Source organism: Camelus dromedarius, chromosome 3 (assembly GCF_036321535.1).
Source record: "Camelus dromedarius isolate mCamDro1 chromosome 3, mCamDro1.pat, whole genome shotgun sequence".
Classification (NCBI taxonomy): Eukaryota; Metazoa; Chordata; class Mammalia; order Artiodactyla; family Camelidae; genus Camelus; species Camelus dromedarius.
The window spans coordinates 105,375,542-105,394,884 of NC_087438.1; the positions used below are offsets into that span (position 1 = coordinate 105,375,542).

Genomic DNA, 19,343 nt, shown 5'->3' on the forward strand with positions numbered 1-19,343 from the left:
TATTAAGGAGAAATTTATTTTGCCTTGCTGTTTTCTTACTTATTTTTCGTAAAGAAATTATTCTACAGTTTGTTTGTTGCAGGAATCAACATAAAGTACCTTGACTGATAATATAGCTTCCTTCTTGACATCTCCACATGACACATGGCTTTCTGGATGCCCTCCTCTGTGACTGCTCTCCATTTTTCTTCAGTAATTCATCATTCTTTATCTTTGTATTGCCCCAGAGTTCTGTGTTCAAACTTCTTCACATTCAGGTCAAAACTGAGTCTGGAAGAACTCACTGAGTCCTGGAGTTTCAACTATCACCTGTGTAGTGGCAACTCCCAAAGCAACATATATGGCTTGGGGCACTTCTGGCCCCATACCTTTGTTACTGAAAATGTGTGTTGAGGGCAGGGAGGTGTGACACAGGATTCACCAATAACTAGTTTAGACAGAAAGTGAAGTCCTGTTAAGATACAGAAATCAGATCTCTCTCCTCTTTTTTTTTTTTTTTTTGCCTTTTTGGGGTGAGGGGGAGTTAATTAGCTTTATTTACTTAATTTTAATGGAGGTACTGAGGATGGACCCCAGGACCTGTTGCATGCTAAGCACACACTCTAGCACTGAGCTATACCTGCCCCTAATTTTTAAAAAAAGCTTCCAACTTAAAAGGGTTCTACATCAATCATTTAAAAAGTAATTTTAACTCAAGTTGAGAGTCACAAACTAGGATAAAGAAATTTGATGAGCTTTGTAATCTGGAACCAGGAGTATGCTCATAAACCAATTGGGGGTGGTGGCTAAGCCCTGGTATATAGGATTTTCCAATTTCCCACCACAGCTTATTTTGAGTTACCAACACGTCACCAAATGTGGAGTTGGGAGGAGATGCACAGCTTTCATGAGCTAAGAGAATGCTTCAGCTTTCCATCATCTGCGACCAATCATTCACCTATATATGGTGTTTGACTTCATTCCACACTCACGACCACCAGCAGGTAACAATCTAGGGTTTATTTATAATCATAAATTTTTATAGATGAGAAAACAAAATGAAATCATAGGTCTCTTCTGGTTCACTCTAGCACCCATCTGGTGTCACTCTTTTGCCAGTGTTAAACTTCAGTGAGTATGAGAATACTCAAGGGGTCTTCTTAAAACACAGATAGCTGGACTCCATCCCCAAAGTTCCATTAAGCAGGTTGGTAGCAGAGCATGAAAATTCGCATTTCTAGCAAGTTCCCAGATGCTGCTGCTGGTTCTGGAACTCTACTTAGGAGAGTCACTGCCCTGTGCCTGGAGTCGCAGTTTAGCGACAAGAGGATCCAGCTAGGTTCCTTTTCTAGCTCTGGCACTAATCAGTTCTGTAACCTTAGACAGGCATTATTCCAAAGGAAGATCAGAGCTTCAAGATTCAATGACCATACTGTACACTTTCCATGCCTTGCTGTTTTCTTATCCACCTTAGCCTGTTACCAGTCCATATACACTACCTGGAGACAAAAAAGCACAAGGGTGGGTATCTCCAGATTTTGCAAGCGGCAAAATCCCCCCTACAAGAGTTAATATTCTCCTGGGTGACAATGCACAGAATAAAATGAATGTATGGTATTTTTCTTCCTGATGTCCAGTTATAACACATTTTCCTCTAAAGATAGAAACTGTAGACAAGTGGCATTTTAGGACACATTACAATGTATCTCATAGAGGCAGGTTATCAGCCTTAAAATCCAACAAACACGTGCTTTAATATGTAATAGAACTCAAGGAGTCCTAACCACCACCAGGAAGATACTCTATTGTTGGGACTGCAGTCTGCTCTGAAAACTGTCCTGTCCTCTGCTCCCTGCCCAACACTCCTTAAAGTTTTTATGCTTGCTGTTTGCATTTTCTCACAACTTATCCTCCTCCTCTGCCCCTACCACTTAAGGTCATTTATCTTACCATTCTCAGATTTCCTCCTTGATGGCAGTGCAAGGGCTTGTAGACCTATACAATTGTCTGGATAGGGACATGGCTGCATGGGACTTTTCCTCCTACACTCCATACTTCCATATTATTCAAATTTTGTAAAAAATTGGTCATGATTTAGGTATTACTCAGGTATTCTCATCCTTTAAGATGCAATTCAGAGATCATCTTCTCTCATTTCCATCTGCTCCACTAGCAATGAATCCATTTTGATAACATCCCATATTGCATATAGCCTCATGTGAACTGTCACCCCTGAATCCCTGGGGACCACCACAGTGCCTGGCATTTAAAAGACTCCTTAATTGCTAATCTATCTGCAAGTAAAATTAATCTCTATTACTGTTTCTATAGAATTTGCACTTTTGTACACAGGCTAAAAAAAAAAATCATGCACGCCATCACAAAATTCAAGGTAACACATTTCACTGTTTTGCAGGAGTCAGGATAATCAAGCATATTAAAACTGTCCAAAGTATTTACCTTCGTGTTTTTTGGTGGCCACACACACACACACAAAATCTAGATGCTAATTTATTAGTTTTACTGTGTCTAAATCTAGACTAAAACATTAGACTAAGCATGTTAGCACAGTACAAACCAGTTCTGCAATTAATAAAAACATATTTACTTAGCAACTGTTGAGAGCAGTTTCTAAAAATACCCACCTACCCCCTTCCAACCCTAAAAATCTAATGCAGCACTTCATCACCAAGATTTGTGCCACTGTTCATTGGCAGAGAACCAGCAGATGACTGCCTGACATCCCACAGAAATTGTTTCCAATGGTTACTTCAGTTATTTCTTCTCTGAATCAGTAACACTGCAGACTTAAAATGGTAATGTTGAGAAAAATGCCACACTTTCCTAAGACATTCTACTCCATATATGATGCTATAAAAGTACTATTGTACTGGAGAGACAGAAATCTCCCAGTGAATATACTAGTATATATCCTACCTATATAAACCTGGTTACATGCAACTGCTCCAAAAGTGTAAATGAAGTAGTCACAACCACAAGCAAAAATAACTTGATCAAATTTGATTTTTATCCAGCAAAACGCAATTTTACTTATGTATCCTATGGTTGTATTAGATATGGACAACAGGTCTTAAGTCCATCCAATACCAACAATTTCAACCAACAGGTTTAAACTGACTGAAACTAATGTTAATTTTTAATAAGACTGCTCAGTAGCAAAACTAGCAGATACTTTCTTTTCCTGTCAACACACAGATGAGGTACTTAGTGATAACTAGGTAGAGACTGGCTGGTAAGTGCAGTATTTAAAAAATCACTCTGGCTTAATGGCAAGTGCCACTAGGAAGAACAGTTTTTTAAAATGTCAACAGTATTGTTTGGTCTGGGTTTTGGACCAAAAAACCTAGTCTTGGTTTTGGGAACTTGAGTACATATGTACTGTACATCTTTTTGGCCTCACGTCCATCAACTGATCTCTGAGACCAAAGAAAAGTAAGCTTTAGTATTTGGTCCTAAATGTAGATTCTATTAACACCAGATAGTTAAGTGGATGACTTGTTTATGAAAATCTTCCTATCACATCATTTTGAATTTTAATTCCTCCAAGGCTACCATCCTATTCAGTACTTTGTTGTTTAAGACACATAGGCAATATAAACAGTTTTAAAAGGGGAATAGTTAGTTCTCACTTAGGAAACCAAGAGAACAGGGAGAAGTACCTCCTCCAACCCTGTGCTTTGTTATCTTCAAAAGTGAAATGGAGATGACACTTACCTTATGGGAAGCTGTGACAGTTTAGGTAGAAACAGGTGAAGTGCTTATAAAAGTGCCTGGCAAAAATCACTCAGTAACTAACATTATCAATCTCTGGGTTTGAAGTGGTGAAAAACAGGGAGGGACACCACGGTTTAACAGTATGAAAAACTAAAGGAAATCAGGTTTAGGTTCTGGCTCTGCAAAACTTTACTGTCTTGACTGAGGTAGTCCCACACTTTCCCCAGTTATCCCATTCCACACTTTCCTCCAGTTACCCAATGGGAGTAACAGTAACTTCTGTATGATTATTAAGAGGATTGAGATGATGTACATAATCTTGAAAACTATAAAATTCGACATGAATTCACATTCTGCAAGACTTCTACGAAAACACTGAGAATAAGGATCAAAAATGTTAAAAATATTTCCAAGTGTTCAGGCACTCAGTAAAGTAGGGAGACACTTTTAAGACAATGTAAATGTTCTGCAAGTCAACGTCTGACTTTTTAAATGAATCATTACTTTTACCTTTATTAGCTGACTTTCTACTTTAGCTTTCCTGTCTCCCCATTTTTGTATCAATATGGAAATCGTGTTCTTATTTAGTGAGTTATGTTGCTATCGATATTCTGATAATGTAACTGATAGATTTGGCCAGTAAAAACCTTCAAGTGGCTCCTGTGTCCTTCTGACATGTAACCATCACTTTTCAAGATTTCCTTCCTTTCTGGCACATCAGAATGTTCCAGGTTCATCTTGTACCTTCTCTGCCTCAGCCCTGAAGTCAAACATTTCTCCAAGGAGCCATAGTTCCCTTTAGTATTTAGAAATCAAGATCTAGGTGGTAGGTGTGCTCACTGCTACTGTAGTATCATGGACTCTAGGCCCTCAGTGGACACAGTTGGGAAGTAAATAAAACGTTACACAGACACAGACACGTGTTATGAAAGACAAAGGGTGAAGAACTGTTTCAAATTACAGGACACTAGACAGAAACAAAGAACAATAAATGACCCTTGTTTTGGATCTGTGACAGAGCTTGAAAAAAAATGTTATGAAAGACACTAGGCTAACTGATGAAACTGAACTAGAACTAGAAAGTCAGGTCAATATTAAAATTTCTGATTTTGATAATTGCATAATGGTTGATATTAAGAGCATATCTTAACTCTTAGGAAACCTACACTAAAATACTTAGGTGTAAAAGGTTATGATTCTCAGGGAGGAGCATATAGCTTACTGGTAGAGTGCATGCTTAGCACGCAGGTCCTGGGTTCAATCCCCAGTACCTCCATTAAAACAAATAAGTAAACCTAATTACCTCCACCCAAAACAAAAAATACATATATATATATTTTTAAAAAGGCCATGATTCTCAAATGGCTTTAAAGAGCAAATGTACATACAGTAAAGGGGGCAAACTGTTGAATCAACTGTTTAATCTGTGTAAAGAGAATAAGGGGATCACTAAACTCTTCTTGTATTTTTGTTTTAAATGATGAGTTACAAAAAGAAAAAGCTTAAAAGCACACTGTCACCTAAAGGACTATACAAACCACAGGTCATTTCTAATAGGGGCCTTGCACTAAGATGATCTAGTATTAAGTTCCTGTTTGTCTTGTTAGTTTGAACAATGATAAATGAGCAATTTACTGTTTCATCAATGAAATGTTTTTATCCTGAGTACGAAGAGTTTTAAAATGATGTGTTAACATTTTGGATAGTATCAAAGAAATGTAGATATAGAACACCTAGATTTTACTATAAGCAAGTCGTTTTTGAAGGTTAGTAAAGTAGGTTCACAGAGCTGCTTAATTTCACCTTAAAATGGAGTAATCTCTTTCCACTTCCTCCAAATGATATGGTCACCATGTTGAACTGAAATTCAGATATGAACCATATAAATTTCCCTAAAATGCAACCCGAGTCTTACCAACTTCAGGAAATAAAATGCTTCTGGTATTTTTCATTCAAAATAAAGTATATTCAGCAGATTTCACCCTCTGTCCTCTTTTCAGTACCAATGGGTGATCTAACCCTCTCTCACAACTTTTAATTCTATATTCCAATGGATTCTAAAGATCTCTTTGCTTGGACTCTCTGGATAGGTTAGTCTCTTACTCAGTCACAAGTTTTCCACAATGCTTTTCCTTTTGTGGAATGATCCTGGTCTCCGACAACAGCTTAAATGGGTTCCCTACCTCTAACATATCCCTCAATCAATACTTTGTGATCCTCCCAAAGAGCACCTCCAATATTGTCCGTTCTTTCCGATGGTTCTGTAGCTATTTTATTCTCTGCCACACTTAGACCCGTCTGTATTTCAGAGCTTTCCTTTGCTGCTCTCATCTTAAGATATTTGCTCCCACATTTGTTTAGACTTCTAGCCTACTCTTCCAAAAACCTTAAACAACTCCAAGAGGGTGTCCCTGATAAGTCTTCCCATAGCATCCGAACGCCTATTCTTTACCAATGGTTACTTTGGGACACAAAATTGTGATCTCCTCTACTACACTGTGAGTTAACATGGAATTATCTTAGTCACCTTTTAATTCCCTGTGGCTGGTGCAGCTCCTGACAATCAAGTCAAGCTGGAATGCAGTGTGATGCTAAAATAGTTAAAATCCTTTCTTCAAACTTGTCCATACACAAATATTTACCTATGAAAAGTGTACATGACTGGAGTGATAAATAGGCCAGATTAAATAGAAAAACTGACTTTAAAATAACTGATTTATATGCCCTTGTTGGCCTCCTCACGATGAAGGACATGGACCTATTGGTCTCGTACAGACTTTCTCCACCTCCATTCTATTCATCTACTCATGCAGAAGTCATCTGAGTCAGGTGCTTTCACTCAGGTTTTGGGTGGTATTGACACCAAGTAACTCAACATTGCTCCCATACTAAAAATAATCACTAATATTACAAACATTTCTTAATTTCAATCCAGATAGATGCACATGAAAGGCAGTAGGTAGGAGTTCCTCAAAAAAAAATTTAAGGGCTCTGATTTGGTAACAGGTGTAACAAACCAACTCACCCCATCAAGATGAAAAGGAACAGAGACCAAACAACTGAACTGTGTGAATTTCCAGGTCTTTCCAACTTGCCACACCTTCATTGTAGAATTCTAGCCACCTTGGGTTCAATAGCCTCAACCAACAGACACAATGTACTTGACCAACAACTTGAAACCTCTCTTGGGGCAGCTAGCTTCTCTAGCAGCTCTGAAATTGCTCAACATTTTCACTACATAATCGTGTACATCCTGAAAACTGACCTAACAGGTCGTTTGAGAAAATAAATCATTTCACTTCAACAATATACTGTCTGACGATTAAATACAGAATGCACAACCTCATTAGACTGTTACACTTGACTCATTGACATCTCTGGCCGTTTCAATGGTTAGCAACGCACTAAAAGTTTGTCAATAAATAAAGAACTTCTACTCCCGAAGGAGCAGTAGAGGGAGTGTACTTTTTTTTGAGGGAGGAGATCCTCAAAATATTGTGAGCAATGGTAACATGGTTATAGTCTCACAAAATTTCCTTTTAAAGGAGACAGCACATCTGAGATACATAAATTCTTATAGTTGCTTGTAACATTTTACTATACCTCACATAGACCCATTCACCCATTAGTCACATGGTTATCAATATTTAAAAACTGACAAGAAAAACAAAAATACCACGAAGTATCAGTCTGGCTCAGTATCAACTATCTCAGACTACTGCTGAATTTTTACGAAATAAGCTGAAAATACCTAGGCCACCCCCTCTTAAAATTCCCATGGTTCACTGTAGTCAAGTTACAAGAACTTATTCTCGGTATTTCAGCAAATGTTAGGGAAAACTAGCTCAGTCACTGGCTTGGGTTCTAAAATCCTTTTGCTAGGTATTATTACAACGGAATTAAGTTTGTAATTATTAAAGTATAACCTGCTCAAAACATTTAATAGTATTGGAAGGATTAGTAGAAGTAGGAAAATCTTGTAATACTTGTTGATGGAAAATAACAGTAAAAGCAACCCTCCAAAATTCCACTTGTAGGTCATAGGAGCATGAGCACAACCGTATGGGAGGAGATAACCAGTCTCTCCCTTCATATATATTCTTTTTTATTTTCTTGTTATACCTTCCCAAAACAGAGACATTCAACAGTAGTTAGAATGGCCATCTCCCAACATTTAAAAAAACTGCACCCCCCAATGGGTGAACAAAGTAAAGAGTAGTAACCTAGAGTTCAGCTGAGTAAGCCACTGCGGAGCCTTAAGTGGTGAGGTCTTCCAAATTTCAGAGTGATGTGTCTTCAACTTGTATCATCATTTTTACTGGAAAAACATAATTTAATTTTGGTGAAATGAGATTCATCTCCCGACAGGATTAGTAACAGCATTCACCGAATTTCACATTCTTCTTTTGTGAACTGTGAAGAAAATGAATGGTAGCTAGAAGATCATTGGGATTCCAGCTCCAGCTGCAGATGGAATGACAATATACCAGGACGAAAACACCTATTATTTTGATTTACAAAGCTAACAGCAGTTTTAAATCTGCAACTTAATTACAGACCAACTACACCACAACCTTTTCAAATGGCAAAAATACAAAAAAGTTAAGTGTTACAAAAATATTTCAGAAAAAGTGCATAGTCTAAGTGCATAGTAAATAAAAGCACTGAAAAATATCTTGCTAGAGGGAGTTCAGCTTGGAAAAGTTATTACCAGAGCTAAACATTTTTATTTTACACAAACTATACTCAAAAATAGCTTTATGAGACTGATTTCTGGCTAAAAGTATCAAAGGGTTTATTAGTCAAGAAACAAATACCTTAACTGACATGGGTGGATAGAAAGGAAACAAAGAAGCTGCCTACCCCAAAGTTCATACTCACTAGGATTTCTGCAGTATGATGGTGCTAATATATCCGTTAATGGCAGAATGTGGTAACCATTTAATTAATTATTGCTAATGTAGTTTTCAAAAAAAATCAACAAAAAAACAAATTAAAACTGACAATCTGACCAAACGTGTCAATTTACAGTTTCAAGGTTATTTTATAAAATATCTACATTTACACGATAGGCTCCTGGCAGCATTTTCAGACAAAAGTTCTTTTAATTTATCGTGACATGCTATAAATGAATAAATTACACTAAAGAATTAAGTTTTTCTTTCTCTTGGGTCAGAAAGACAAAAGAGCTGCATATAAAATTGAGAGAGGAAGTGCAGATAACTTCTAGAAATGGGTAGGGGCCAGGGAGGGTCAGCAATCACGTGAACCTCACATGGTGTAATGCTCTCCAAGGTTAGGAGTCTATCTGCTCAAAGCCAATTAACAAGAAATTTAAAGAAAAGCTTCACTTTATAGTTAAACCCTTTAACGCTTTCATTCTTATTCAAAATCAGTCCAGCTGTTTGTTAGTCTGAGGCTGCAAGAGTTACAATACCAAGTACTGGCTATCGACCAAGTCCTGGCAGTTGCAGCCGCAGCAGTGAGTACTGTGTCTGTAAGTCATTAAAAAAAGAAAAATGACGAATGCCTTTCCCCTACAGGAAAAAAAAATTTTTTTTAAATAAAAAAATCTGAGGAAAAGTTGTAACACTAAATCTAAAATGATTTGCGAAGAAATACTATGTAACAAATGGCTTGAAGTAGTCTATTAAAAAATTAGGGAGATTTTGATTTCATAGTGAGTCAGCAAGGCATTTTTTTTGTTTTTAAAAAAAATCTCATTTCCTTACAGAAACAGTTTTTAGTTTTTAATGAACTTGTAAACAAAAAAGCTCCCATTTCAAAATAAAAACAAAATCCCAGATCATATAGATGTTTACAGTGATTACATTTATCTAAGCAACATACATACATGTTCAGTTGTAAGATGTTAACTAAATTCCTGTGACAAATATGCTTTTTTTTTTTTAATACCAAGAACATTATAGTTAATGCAGAGTCCTAAGGATAATCTAGTAGTCACTAAATTTTTCTTAAGTCTTCACTTTAGATGCTGTTATTTCTAGCACAGATAAGCAGGCAGAGTCTTTCATATGCTCAAACACTGGAATCTTTGGTTGCTACCATATCAGCTGGCTTGCAAACAAGAAGCCAACCATTTTAAGAATGTTTTAAGTGAACAACTTGCAAACCCCAGGATGGATAAACCCTAAGAACACACAATTGTGAGCATTTACAACCATCACAACTGTGGCTGAAGACTGTTCATGCCGTTCTTCTGAAAGGAGATCTCAAAGCAGTATAGTTCAAAACAAAAGATTTTAACAAAAAATTGGCATATGCACAATTTCTCCACCAATTTGTGTGTCAACCATTTAGTTTACTTTTCCACTTGAAAAAATGCAATAGAAAACTGGACACCATGTTTCACTATCTCAGTTAATATTCACAATTACAGCGGCTACAACTCGGGACACAGCATCACCAATGCTGCCCAGAGCCAGTTTATACTGAAATTAAGTTCTTTACACCAAGTAAATGGTTGTCCACAACCACTGGCTAGTGTACATATGAACTAAAATTTCTAGATTTGGGGAGAAACAAATGCTGCTCCGATCATCTGCTCTGCTTCTTCTGTTCCTCGATTCATGCTTAGAAACCTATTTAAAAAAATTAAAACAGAAAAGAGAATGTTAAAACTCCAACTTAAAAAATTTCCTCAACCACACCTAAAGTAGGAAAATTACTTTAAGAATGACAACTCATGTTATTTTTATCTGCTTGAAAATCACTAGGTCAATTTTTATAAACAAGAAACTTTTCTGTTCTAGATGCTTCTAGACAGGAGTAGTGTACACTGAACTAAAGCCTTCCAGTCTCAAGGCAGAGAACTATAGGTAATTCCAATGAGCCTGTTTGGTTTACTTCTGTATTTCTAGAACCTAGAACACATTATGTGTTCAAATATTTCTCAAATAAGAAATAAAATTACTTTATCAACTAGAAAGCACAGTTTTAAATATACCATGAACAGGAAATTTTCTGTACATTATTTCTAATACAAATGAGGAATAATAGACTTTAGTAATAAATGTATTCAAGGCATAATTATCGAGTTATTCCACTGAACACACATCTGATAAGATTTCTACACAGAAACCTTAGATCTTTAAAAATTCTTTACTTCTATCAGTTATATTAAAAAGACTAGGTTTTATCACTGATTCAAAAATGTAAACAAGTGAGGTTTTTTTGAGTTTTCTTCAGGCTTTCCCCCTATAGACACACCTTTACCACAAATTAGACCTTAGGGTTTCCACATAAGGGCAGGTTTGAGTACAAGGCTGCTTCAGATAAATAATGGCTGTGTGTTCTATCCACAGCTAAAGGCAATCAGAGAAAATATGACTCTCTATTAACTACAAGCTTTATCTGTGGCTAAAGGTAGAGAAAATATGCCTGTCTCTCAATATCCTGAAAATCTCATCAACATCTCTCACCTACAGTCCTTCTTTAAGGTTTCAATGCCCCTAGGTCCAACCCCCTCTCTTAAAGCCAAACTAATTTACAGCTCATTTTAGCCCACTCTGATTGCTCACTTTCTTTTGCACAAACCATGTTTTTGTCAATCAGAAGATGCTTCTTTTCTTGTACTTCAACATTTGCCAGACTATCTCCAACGTGCTTTGTGGGAAAAATACTTCCGTAATTTACTTCTCAAGCATGTATGCCTTGGTTTTTTCAAAGATAATACCAAACAATTACAGATCATTTCTTGGTAAATATTCTCCCACTTGTTAACGAGGAGGTTTTTCATTTAAGGGCAGAAAGTCATCTTTGTTTATTTAGAAAACATAGTGTGACAAGCCTCGAGAACAAAGATGTGAGTATCGAACTTCTCTATCTCTCCATAGTGCCTAACATGGTAGATGCAAAATAGATCTTTGTTGCCTGACCAAGTAATAAATTTATAAAGCAAATGCCAAAAATGAAAGATAATGAAACTTTCTGAAAATGTACTTTACCACAGGAATATTACCCATTTGATGCATATTATTAAATAGGATTAACAACACAAGCACAAAGAGATTGTCAAATCAAACCTGAATTAAAGTTTAAAAATCTAACCATATCCTGTAACTTAGTTCCAATGTTAAGATACAAGAGTATTTTAAAACAAATTAAAACTATGGATTAGCTAAATAACAATGACTTTATCCCAATGAGCAACTGGTTCCATGTACTGCACATATACATACACATAATAATAATTTATACATATATGTACTATATATACACACACACATGTAAGAAAAATGTTTTCACAACTCTTAAACTCTTGGACTTTCTTTTCCCATAGCTTTCTTATACATTATACTGAATTATTTAATTACAGGTATCTCCTACTTGTCAAAATTTCACCTTATGCCACTTCACTTTTTACAAAAGACCTACATTATTACCTGTTTCACTAACTGGAAATCCAAAGGATACTTGATTTTACGAAAGAAAGTAAAAAACGAATATAGTGTTCAGTGTTTTATAGCAAGTCATTACAGAGGTAGCATGTGCCCTGAGTAGTGAGTGGCACTGCCAAGTTCCTTCCCTGGGAACTACCCTCAGCCTCAAGGGGCCCACAGCTTTGAACAGTGTCTGTGAGCATCTGTGCGTTACCTTGATTTATTGGCAAGAAGTATCCTAAGGTAATTATTTCTTCACTTTACAGCATTTTAGCTTACAAAAAATTTCACTGGAATGCTTATTTTCAGATAGCAGGGGAAACTTGTACTACATTGAATATCCAAACAGCTTTAAAATGGAAACCACTGTCACTAACAAACTAAAAGAAAACATGCTACATTTTCAGTTAAAATATTAGAAAACTCTTGTCTTTAATATGGATAAAAGTTTTATCTAGGTAAGAATTGTATCTGTTCATCTTTTAATCTGATACTTGAAGAACTATTGGGTCAATTAATGATTACAGTTGTTTAGGGGCTCGTTAAAGGCTAGCCTAACAATATTCCTCGTAGAGAAGAGCGTCAAATCCAGATTTAACTCTTCAGATTGGCCAATGGTAGGATACTCCACCCAGAGATCAGTGTATCTCCAATGAATCAGTCCTAAAATGTTACTGATGTTTAAGAAAAATCTCAATAGAAGCATTCAGCAGGTATTCAGTATTCAATCTTCAAGTACTAAGCATTCTTTTCTCCAGTGTGCATCAGTCCTTGGCTTGTCTTGTAGTTTAGGTGGTGTCTCCTGGCTTCTAAAAGTCCAAAAACCCATCTTCACCACAACAGTTAAAATAAGGAATGACTCCTTTTGTTCCTAAAAAAGAGAGGGGGAAAAAGTTAAAATAGGGTTGGAGGATTAATGTGACAAATTTAGGAGTTAATAGCTACATTTAAGTTTCTTTTCAAATATGCAAAAAGAAAAGAAACGTTTATTTTCATACAACTAACCTGGAGATTCTATCCCTCAATCTGAAATCTGTAAAATATGCATCTGCTCCTATTTGTGAATTAACTTCAGACGAATCTGATTTTTTTCAATAGAACCACAAACTCGTTCACAGAGATATTTACACAAAGTAAGGCTGGAAAGTCTGTGATGGACTTTCAAAATTCAGGCTCTTTTGCACAATATAAGGAATTAACTTTTAGAAATTAATTTTGACTAATATTCACATTCACTATGCAATGCCGTTTATATTAAGTAAGTTTTCCTATAATATGCTAGTGTGTTTTTTTTTTTTGGTTTCATAGAATCAAGCTTAGAGAATTCTGAATCAGATGGGCAGTATAAAGGTTAATGAAAAACAAAAAAACTAGACTAACTCTCCCTTTTCCACAGTAACTAAAAATGTATCAAGTTGGGAAAAAGATAAAGGAAAGAGATTTTATTTTTACAAATAAGATAAATGACAATTTAAGTACAGCGGGTACACATCATCTCTAAACTGCATTAAAAAAAGACTGATGATCTGGTTTCTTTTGTCTTCCCTTTTACAGAATACATCCTGCTACAGATTTCTGAGGTTGTTGAATTTTAAAATACCTGTTACGAATGATTCCTTCCCCAACTGGTAGATGGTCTGCATTATACACCACTGAGTCACAGCAACACTGTACTCTTCTAGGTCTCCTGATGGTTGTTGTTAATCTGACAAGTCGAAAAGTCTGATAGGTCCAGCAAGCCTTGGATATGTGGGCTTCAGATGACCACAAATCAACTCTTGAGCCCATCTTCATTTCCTGTTGGGTTATTTGGTTCTTTTCTCTCCAGCTTTATTGTCCACAGTAAAAACAAGCTGACAAAAATTTCAGCAAGCAGATGCAGCTCCCTGGCACTTCTTTGGATTGAGAGTATTCAGAGCAGATCAGTCTCTCCAGATATTTCAAGGTCTTCCCCTGTGATTTGGGTTACATTGCTGAATGACCAGCCACGATCCTAGCAGCAATTGGTGAAGCCAGAAAAAGTTAAGCTAGACATAAATGGTAGGTGAAGCCCAGTAAATACTGGAAGGTAATTCAAGGAAGACCATGGACATGGTAGGATAATGTGATGGAAAAATACTTCTAATCTATTAAATGCCAATAACTTGACATCCATGTATATTATGATACACCTATGCTTAGTATTGATGGCTGAAATAGTGAACAGATGGGTTGAGATGCTGAGAATAGAATTATGTGAAGATCCAACTTTGGCTCTACTACCTTCTGAAATTCTCCCCATCTCTGCCACACTCAACTAAAGAAATGGTGAACTTAAATGGATTCTAAGTGTCCTAAAAATATTTCCTTTACTACTTCTTAAATTTCTTGAAAAGTACCTTCCAGATAATCACACAGAGTTGAACAGAAGAAAGTGAAAATGCATTTGGAAGTATCAGATCTAAAACTTTTATATTTCTCTTTAATGTGTATAAAAACAGTAATTAGTCTTGTGGTACCTGAACACTTAAATATAGTACTGATGATGGTGGGCATTAGGAGTGATGTCTTGTTTGTTAGTCTTTTGATGGGCTTCAGAATGGAATATTTCAAAAGATCTTTTCTTGAGAAAAGTAAACAAGTCTATTACATGTAAGAAGCCCATCTAAGCTGGATAAGTTGGAGTTTAAAGTCTTTGCACATTCTTGCAAACTGTTAAGACAATTTATAGCTTTTCATGGAAGAAACATCAGGTATATAGATTTCCCCCGCAAAATCTTATAAAACATATTAGTAAATGTCACTATTGAGGGAAATGATTTCCCCTCAGGAACTGATGTTCCTGCAAATTACAGAGATCTACCTGCTGAAGATTCTTTTAAGAAACTGAATTCTCTGATGTGGAAGCCCCTGAAAGTATAACTTGCAAATAACAAATCATATGATGTATTTTAAAAGCACTTCTAAAATCTTACCTAGAAAAATGTACTATGTTTTTTTCTGCCACCCTCAAACCTGCTATGCTTTCATGGCTTTATATATGGTGGATTCTGTGTAAGTTTTGTTTAGGGCACTAAGTTCTATATCCAAAATAAAACAAGTCAGATTAAAATTTTGTTGTTTGTATTCTGTGGAGTGGCAAGTTTTAATAGCAAGCAATATTTTGTTTGGAGTCAAAACACAGCACTTAGAAATGCATTTCTGAAAGTAATCAATAATATGTAGTATGTTTATGAAAAATCTAATTCTTCAAAATGTTACACGTCTGTGTTTATGTGATAATTTGTATAACTCTTGTATCTAATAATGCTATAAATTTTTTGTAAGATTTTAAGTTGCTTTTATGAAAAATAACTACAATACAAAAGAAGGATTAAACTTAAGTTTAATTACAGTTTCTTCCAAGGAAACATACTAACTCAGTGGATCCAACTTCTCATCTTTAAGACCTGGATAAAGCAGGACAAAAATTCTGCTTGTTTATTGAGTAAAACACACACAGTAAACTAACAATGGAACTAGCTCAAAACAAGGTAATTTTTTCTGAAGGCTGCTGAATGCCTGAAGTAAAATATTCTAGGTCAGATTAGATTTCAATCTAATTTTCAGTTCCAGAAACTGTAACTTGTGATGATCCTATTATCCCAGTCAGCTTTAGGAAAAAATTGGTTTCATTTTGAGAGAAAAAGCAAATACACTGTAGATGTCAAGTGTAGGAAGTTCTCAGTTTTGAGACTCTGTGTGGTCTTACCTAAACGGTAGGACCATTCCTCAGCAATACTAGCTACCTACCTCATTAAGAACTTGTTGATACTAGGATTAGTTACACAATGATTAAAACACTCAGAAGAGACAATTACGTCCCAGCTATGATGCAGAGGCAGAACACTGTGCAAACATTAGTGTTTGCTATCCTGAGCTCAAATTTCATCATGTAAGAACCCCACTACATTAAACCTTCAACAGTGAATCCTTCCCAAATACAGAAACATGGCATCTCAACTTCATTCCTAATGGATGAGCTGCTGGGATGAGGATGACATCAGTTAATTACATTTCTTGAAAAGTATCCTGAGATTAGAGTTTATTTTTAAATAACAGAATTTTAAAAATTCAACATTAAAAACATGGACCAAAGAAGAACAAGTTCAGACTAGAGCAGTCATTCAGAAATTAAGTAACTAGAAACAAAAAACAAACCGTACCTGCCCACCACTTCCAGGAGGCAGGCAGGTATCAATCAGGAGGTAAGCCCCAGAAGGGGGAAAAGAAAAACGAAGGAATAACAGGAGTCAAACTGTACGGCAGCAGTGGAAAGAAATGGCACCGTGCACTAACAATTCTACTCCTTAGTAGCACTAAGAGTGCCACAGACAGAAAGAAAGGAAACAGGTAGCAGCTCAATGGTCTCTGCCCCGTTTGCCCCCAACCCCACAATTTGCAAGGACTAACTGCAGGATTCAATTCCACAGTGGATCCCTGAATATTTGCATAATATAAAAAATAAAGTCAAAAGAAAAGAATCATTTTGAAATTAACATCTGTAGCTGAATAGCAACTAAAAGAGGTTTATTTTTGTGACTAGACAAGATGTGTCAAGCTTTTCAGTTACTTGAGCATGTAAGAGAATAAATGAGGTGCTCTGCAACTGAGAAGATAGACACTGTGGGGGCAATGCCAGACTCACCTCCTGAAATTAGATCATATTCACAATTTTCCATTTTAAATGCTAATGCATTAACATGCAGAAAAATTCTTAAAACTGTTAGTCTGAAAGTCAAAATACCATGGCTAACCAGATTCATTATCAAAAATCAACAAGTGTTAGGTCTAGGATTTTGGATTGATTGATTATACCATATTCCCAACACCAAATGTTTATTTTGGAAAGAGTTAATGAATGAGTAAAAAAGATGCAGTTGTTAAAAATGACCCAAAATCCCAAGAGAAATGATATAATATACACACATATATGTATATACAATACATATACATATATATATGAACAAGGACATTTGGGTTTAAAGTTAGTAGTCAAATTTTCCAAGGACGTCTTTTTTTAAAAACAAAGAGCCAAATTCTTATGTATTTTAAAACCACCTCCTCGATCTAACACTGTTAGAAATGAATAATTACCCAATTTTGTGTTCAATTTTTTTTCCCCTGTAACGTCACTTGGTTCTTGGCTACTAACCTTTCATGTTACTCTTGGTTTTGTCAGTTTGCTTGCCTGTGGGGGTTTGGGCCTGCTGACCCTGCCCACTTGAAGAGGCTGCCTGCTGTGCTGCTTTCTGCTTTAACATTGTCCAATCAAATGTGTAGTCATATTGGTGATTCAGGGTCCTGGAAAATACAAAATTATATACATCAATCCATTAGTAACAGGGTCCAGTTTAATACTGTACTGAACTTTCAAAACAATGAGAGCATTTTTCAGGGAAATGAATCTTTTAGGTGTGGTAGCTTTTAAGAGATTTCTTTCCCTATAGATGACTGTTCAGTTAAGTCTACTTTTTACATGTCATGATTGGAGAGAAATCATGTCACCACTTTGGTCTGCTGTATTCAAGAAGAATAAATCCTTCCCCTTTTCAAAAAGAAGCTGCCTTTAAACTTTCCTGAAAGGAGCAGGGGAGTGGGAATGAAAGCATGAGCAACTAAAACCAAGTCAAGCTACCAATTATCCAGGGGGATAATGAGAATAGGAGGTACCTTCTAAAAATAATACGGAGTAGACATAGGACTGCAAGTCTGTGAAAGAGACATCTATGCTGGTGGTTTGGAAAGACTTTGCTGGAATTAGAGATTACCTCTAATTCTTCTCTTCCAACTAAGATTCTGAGCTACATATACTCTATTTTCTACATATATAGTTTGTTCCAAGACCATTTGTGGGCTGCACCTAGGGATCCCAAAGTTTGGGCCTGCCCCTACGCTGTCATAAACTCCGTAACTGTCTGATACTTCAACTGCTCTTCAGCTAGAATTGAACAGAGTTCTCTATCAAGTTGGGGAGTCCCAAGTGCCACCAACAGCCACTTGTATCTAATGTGAATTGTGTAACTATTGTGGAAAACATACTCTACTTTGAGTCTGATTCAACAGTTTCTCCATCCCAAACTAAAATATTTCAACGACATTTGGAAATGGAAAAATGTCAAAACTTACAGGTTAACATTTTATTCATAAGGATTAGACATAATTTTACTTACTACTTGTCAGAATAGATAATGTTGGGTGGATTTAACTAATTTCCCTCGCTGGAGTTTATAGTTTTAAAAACCTACCTGAAAAGAATGCGGAATAGCTGCCTCAGGTACATGTAATCCGGGGCTTCTTCAAAGCGCAGCCCACGACAATAGTTTAAGTACATGGCAAATTCTGCAGGAAACCCCTACAAGTTTAAGAGTTAAAACACAAAGTAAAAAAACAAATTTATTTAAGACAGAAAAAAAGAGGTATTTAAATACAAGCGAAAACTGTATTTGAGGATGTTTTACTACTTTGTTGGAAGATCTGAGAACTTAAAAAAACTATACTATGACTTGGTATTCACATAAATTTAACAAAATTTTATTGTTCTGAGCACCTTATTATGTACAATATTTTTTAATACTGGTAGAAGAAAATAAGTATCCTTTTCCTATATCATGTTTTTAAATAATCCAGATATCCCACTTGTTAATCTATTATTTTATGAGTATCTAATAATCGGATGGTAACAATGAACAAATGACAAAACGGAAGCCAGCAATGTTCTTTGCTAGAACAAGGTAAGTAATGGGTACTCCATTCTGAAATTACTTTTCTTTTTTAATAGTAGTAGAGAAATATATATACACAGAAAAATCAAATCACCAAGAGTGCAATCATACAAAGCAACTGCTATTATGATATAGATCAATCCAATGTCCTACAAATTGACCAGGCTTGTCTTTTCTTTTTCCCATAACTGTTACTAAATTCCATTCATAAAAGCCTGCTTTTTCCCATTAACAGATTGCAAGCATTCTTCTAGGTTATTTCCAACCTCTTCACAAACTTCAAATACACTGCATATTATTTGATCTAGCAAATATATCATAATTAACCTGTTCCCTATAATTGGACATTTAGGGGATTCCAATTTTTCTCTATTATAAACAACACTAATAAGTACATCCATAGGCATGAACTTTTTCATTGTCTGGTTTCTTAGGAAAGATTCTTGAGGATTTATATAAACATTTTTAAGGCTGTAGATATTGG

The 19,343-nt window shown here is 35.8% G+C and overlaps 1 protein-coding gene across 6 annotated transcripts in view; it reads right to left on the bottom strand.

Moving 5' to 3' along the window:
- Positions 1-7,802: 7,802 nt before the first annotated feature.
- Positions 7,803-19,343, bottom strand: part of CSNK1A1 (casein kinase 1 alpha 1) — a 44,279-nt gene continuing 32,738 nt past the window's right edge. For 2 of the 6 annotated variants that reach the window (XM_010989481.3, XM_010989486.3), the window contains 3 exons: positions 18,383-18,489; positions 17,290-17,438; positions 7,803-10,316 (listed from right to left, as the gene is read on the bottom strand). In XM_010989481.3, the coding sequence (XP_010987783.1) occupies positions 10,309-10,316; positions 17,290-17,438; positions 18,383-18,489 (264 nt within the window). In that variant the 3' untranslated portion in view covers positions 7,803-10,308. Of the gene's footprint in view, positions 10,317-13,715; positions 15,545-17,284; positions 17,439-18,382; positions 18,490-19,343 lie in introns of those variants that run through there. The other 4 variants (XM_010989485.3, XM_010989483.3, XM_064484432.1 and 1 more) reach the window with 4 other exon arrangements.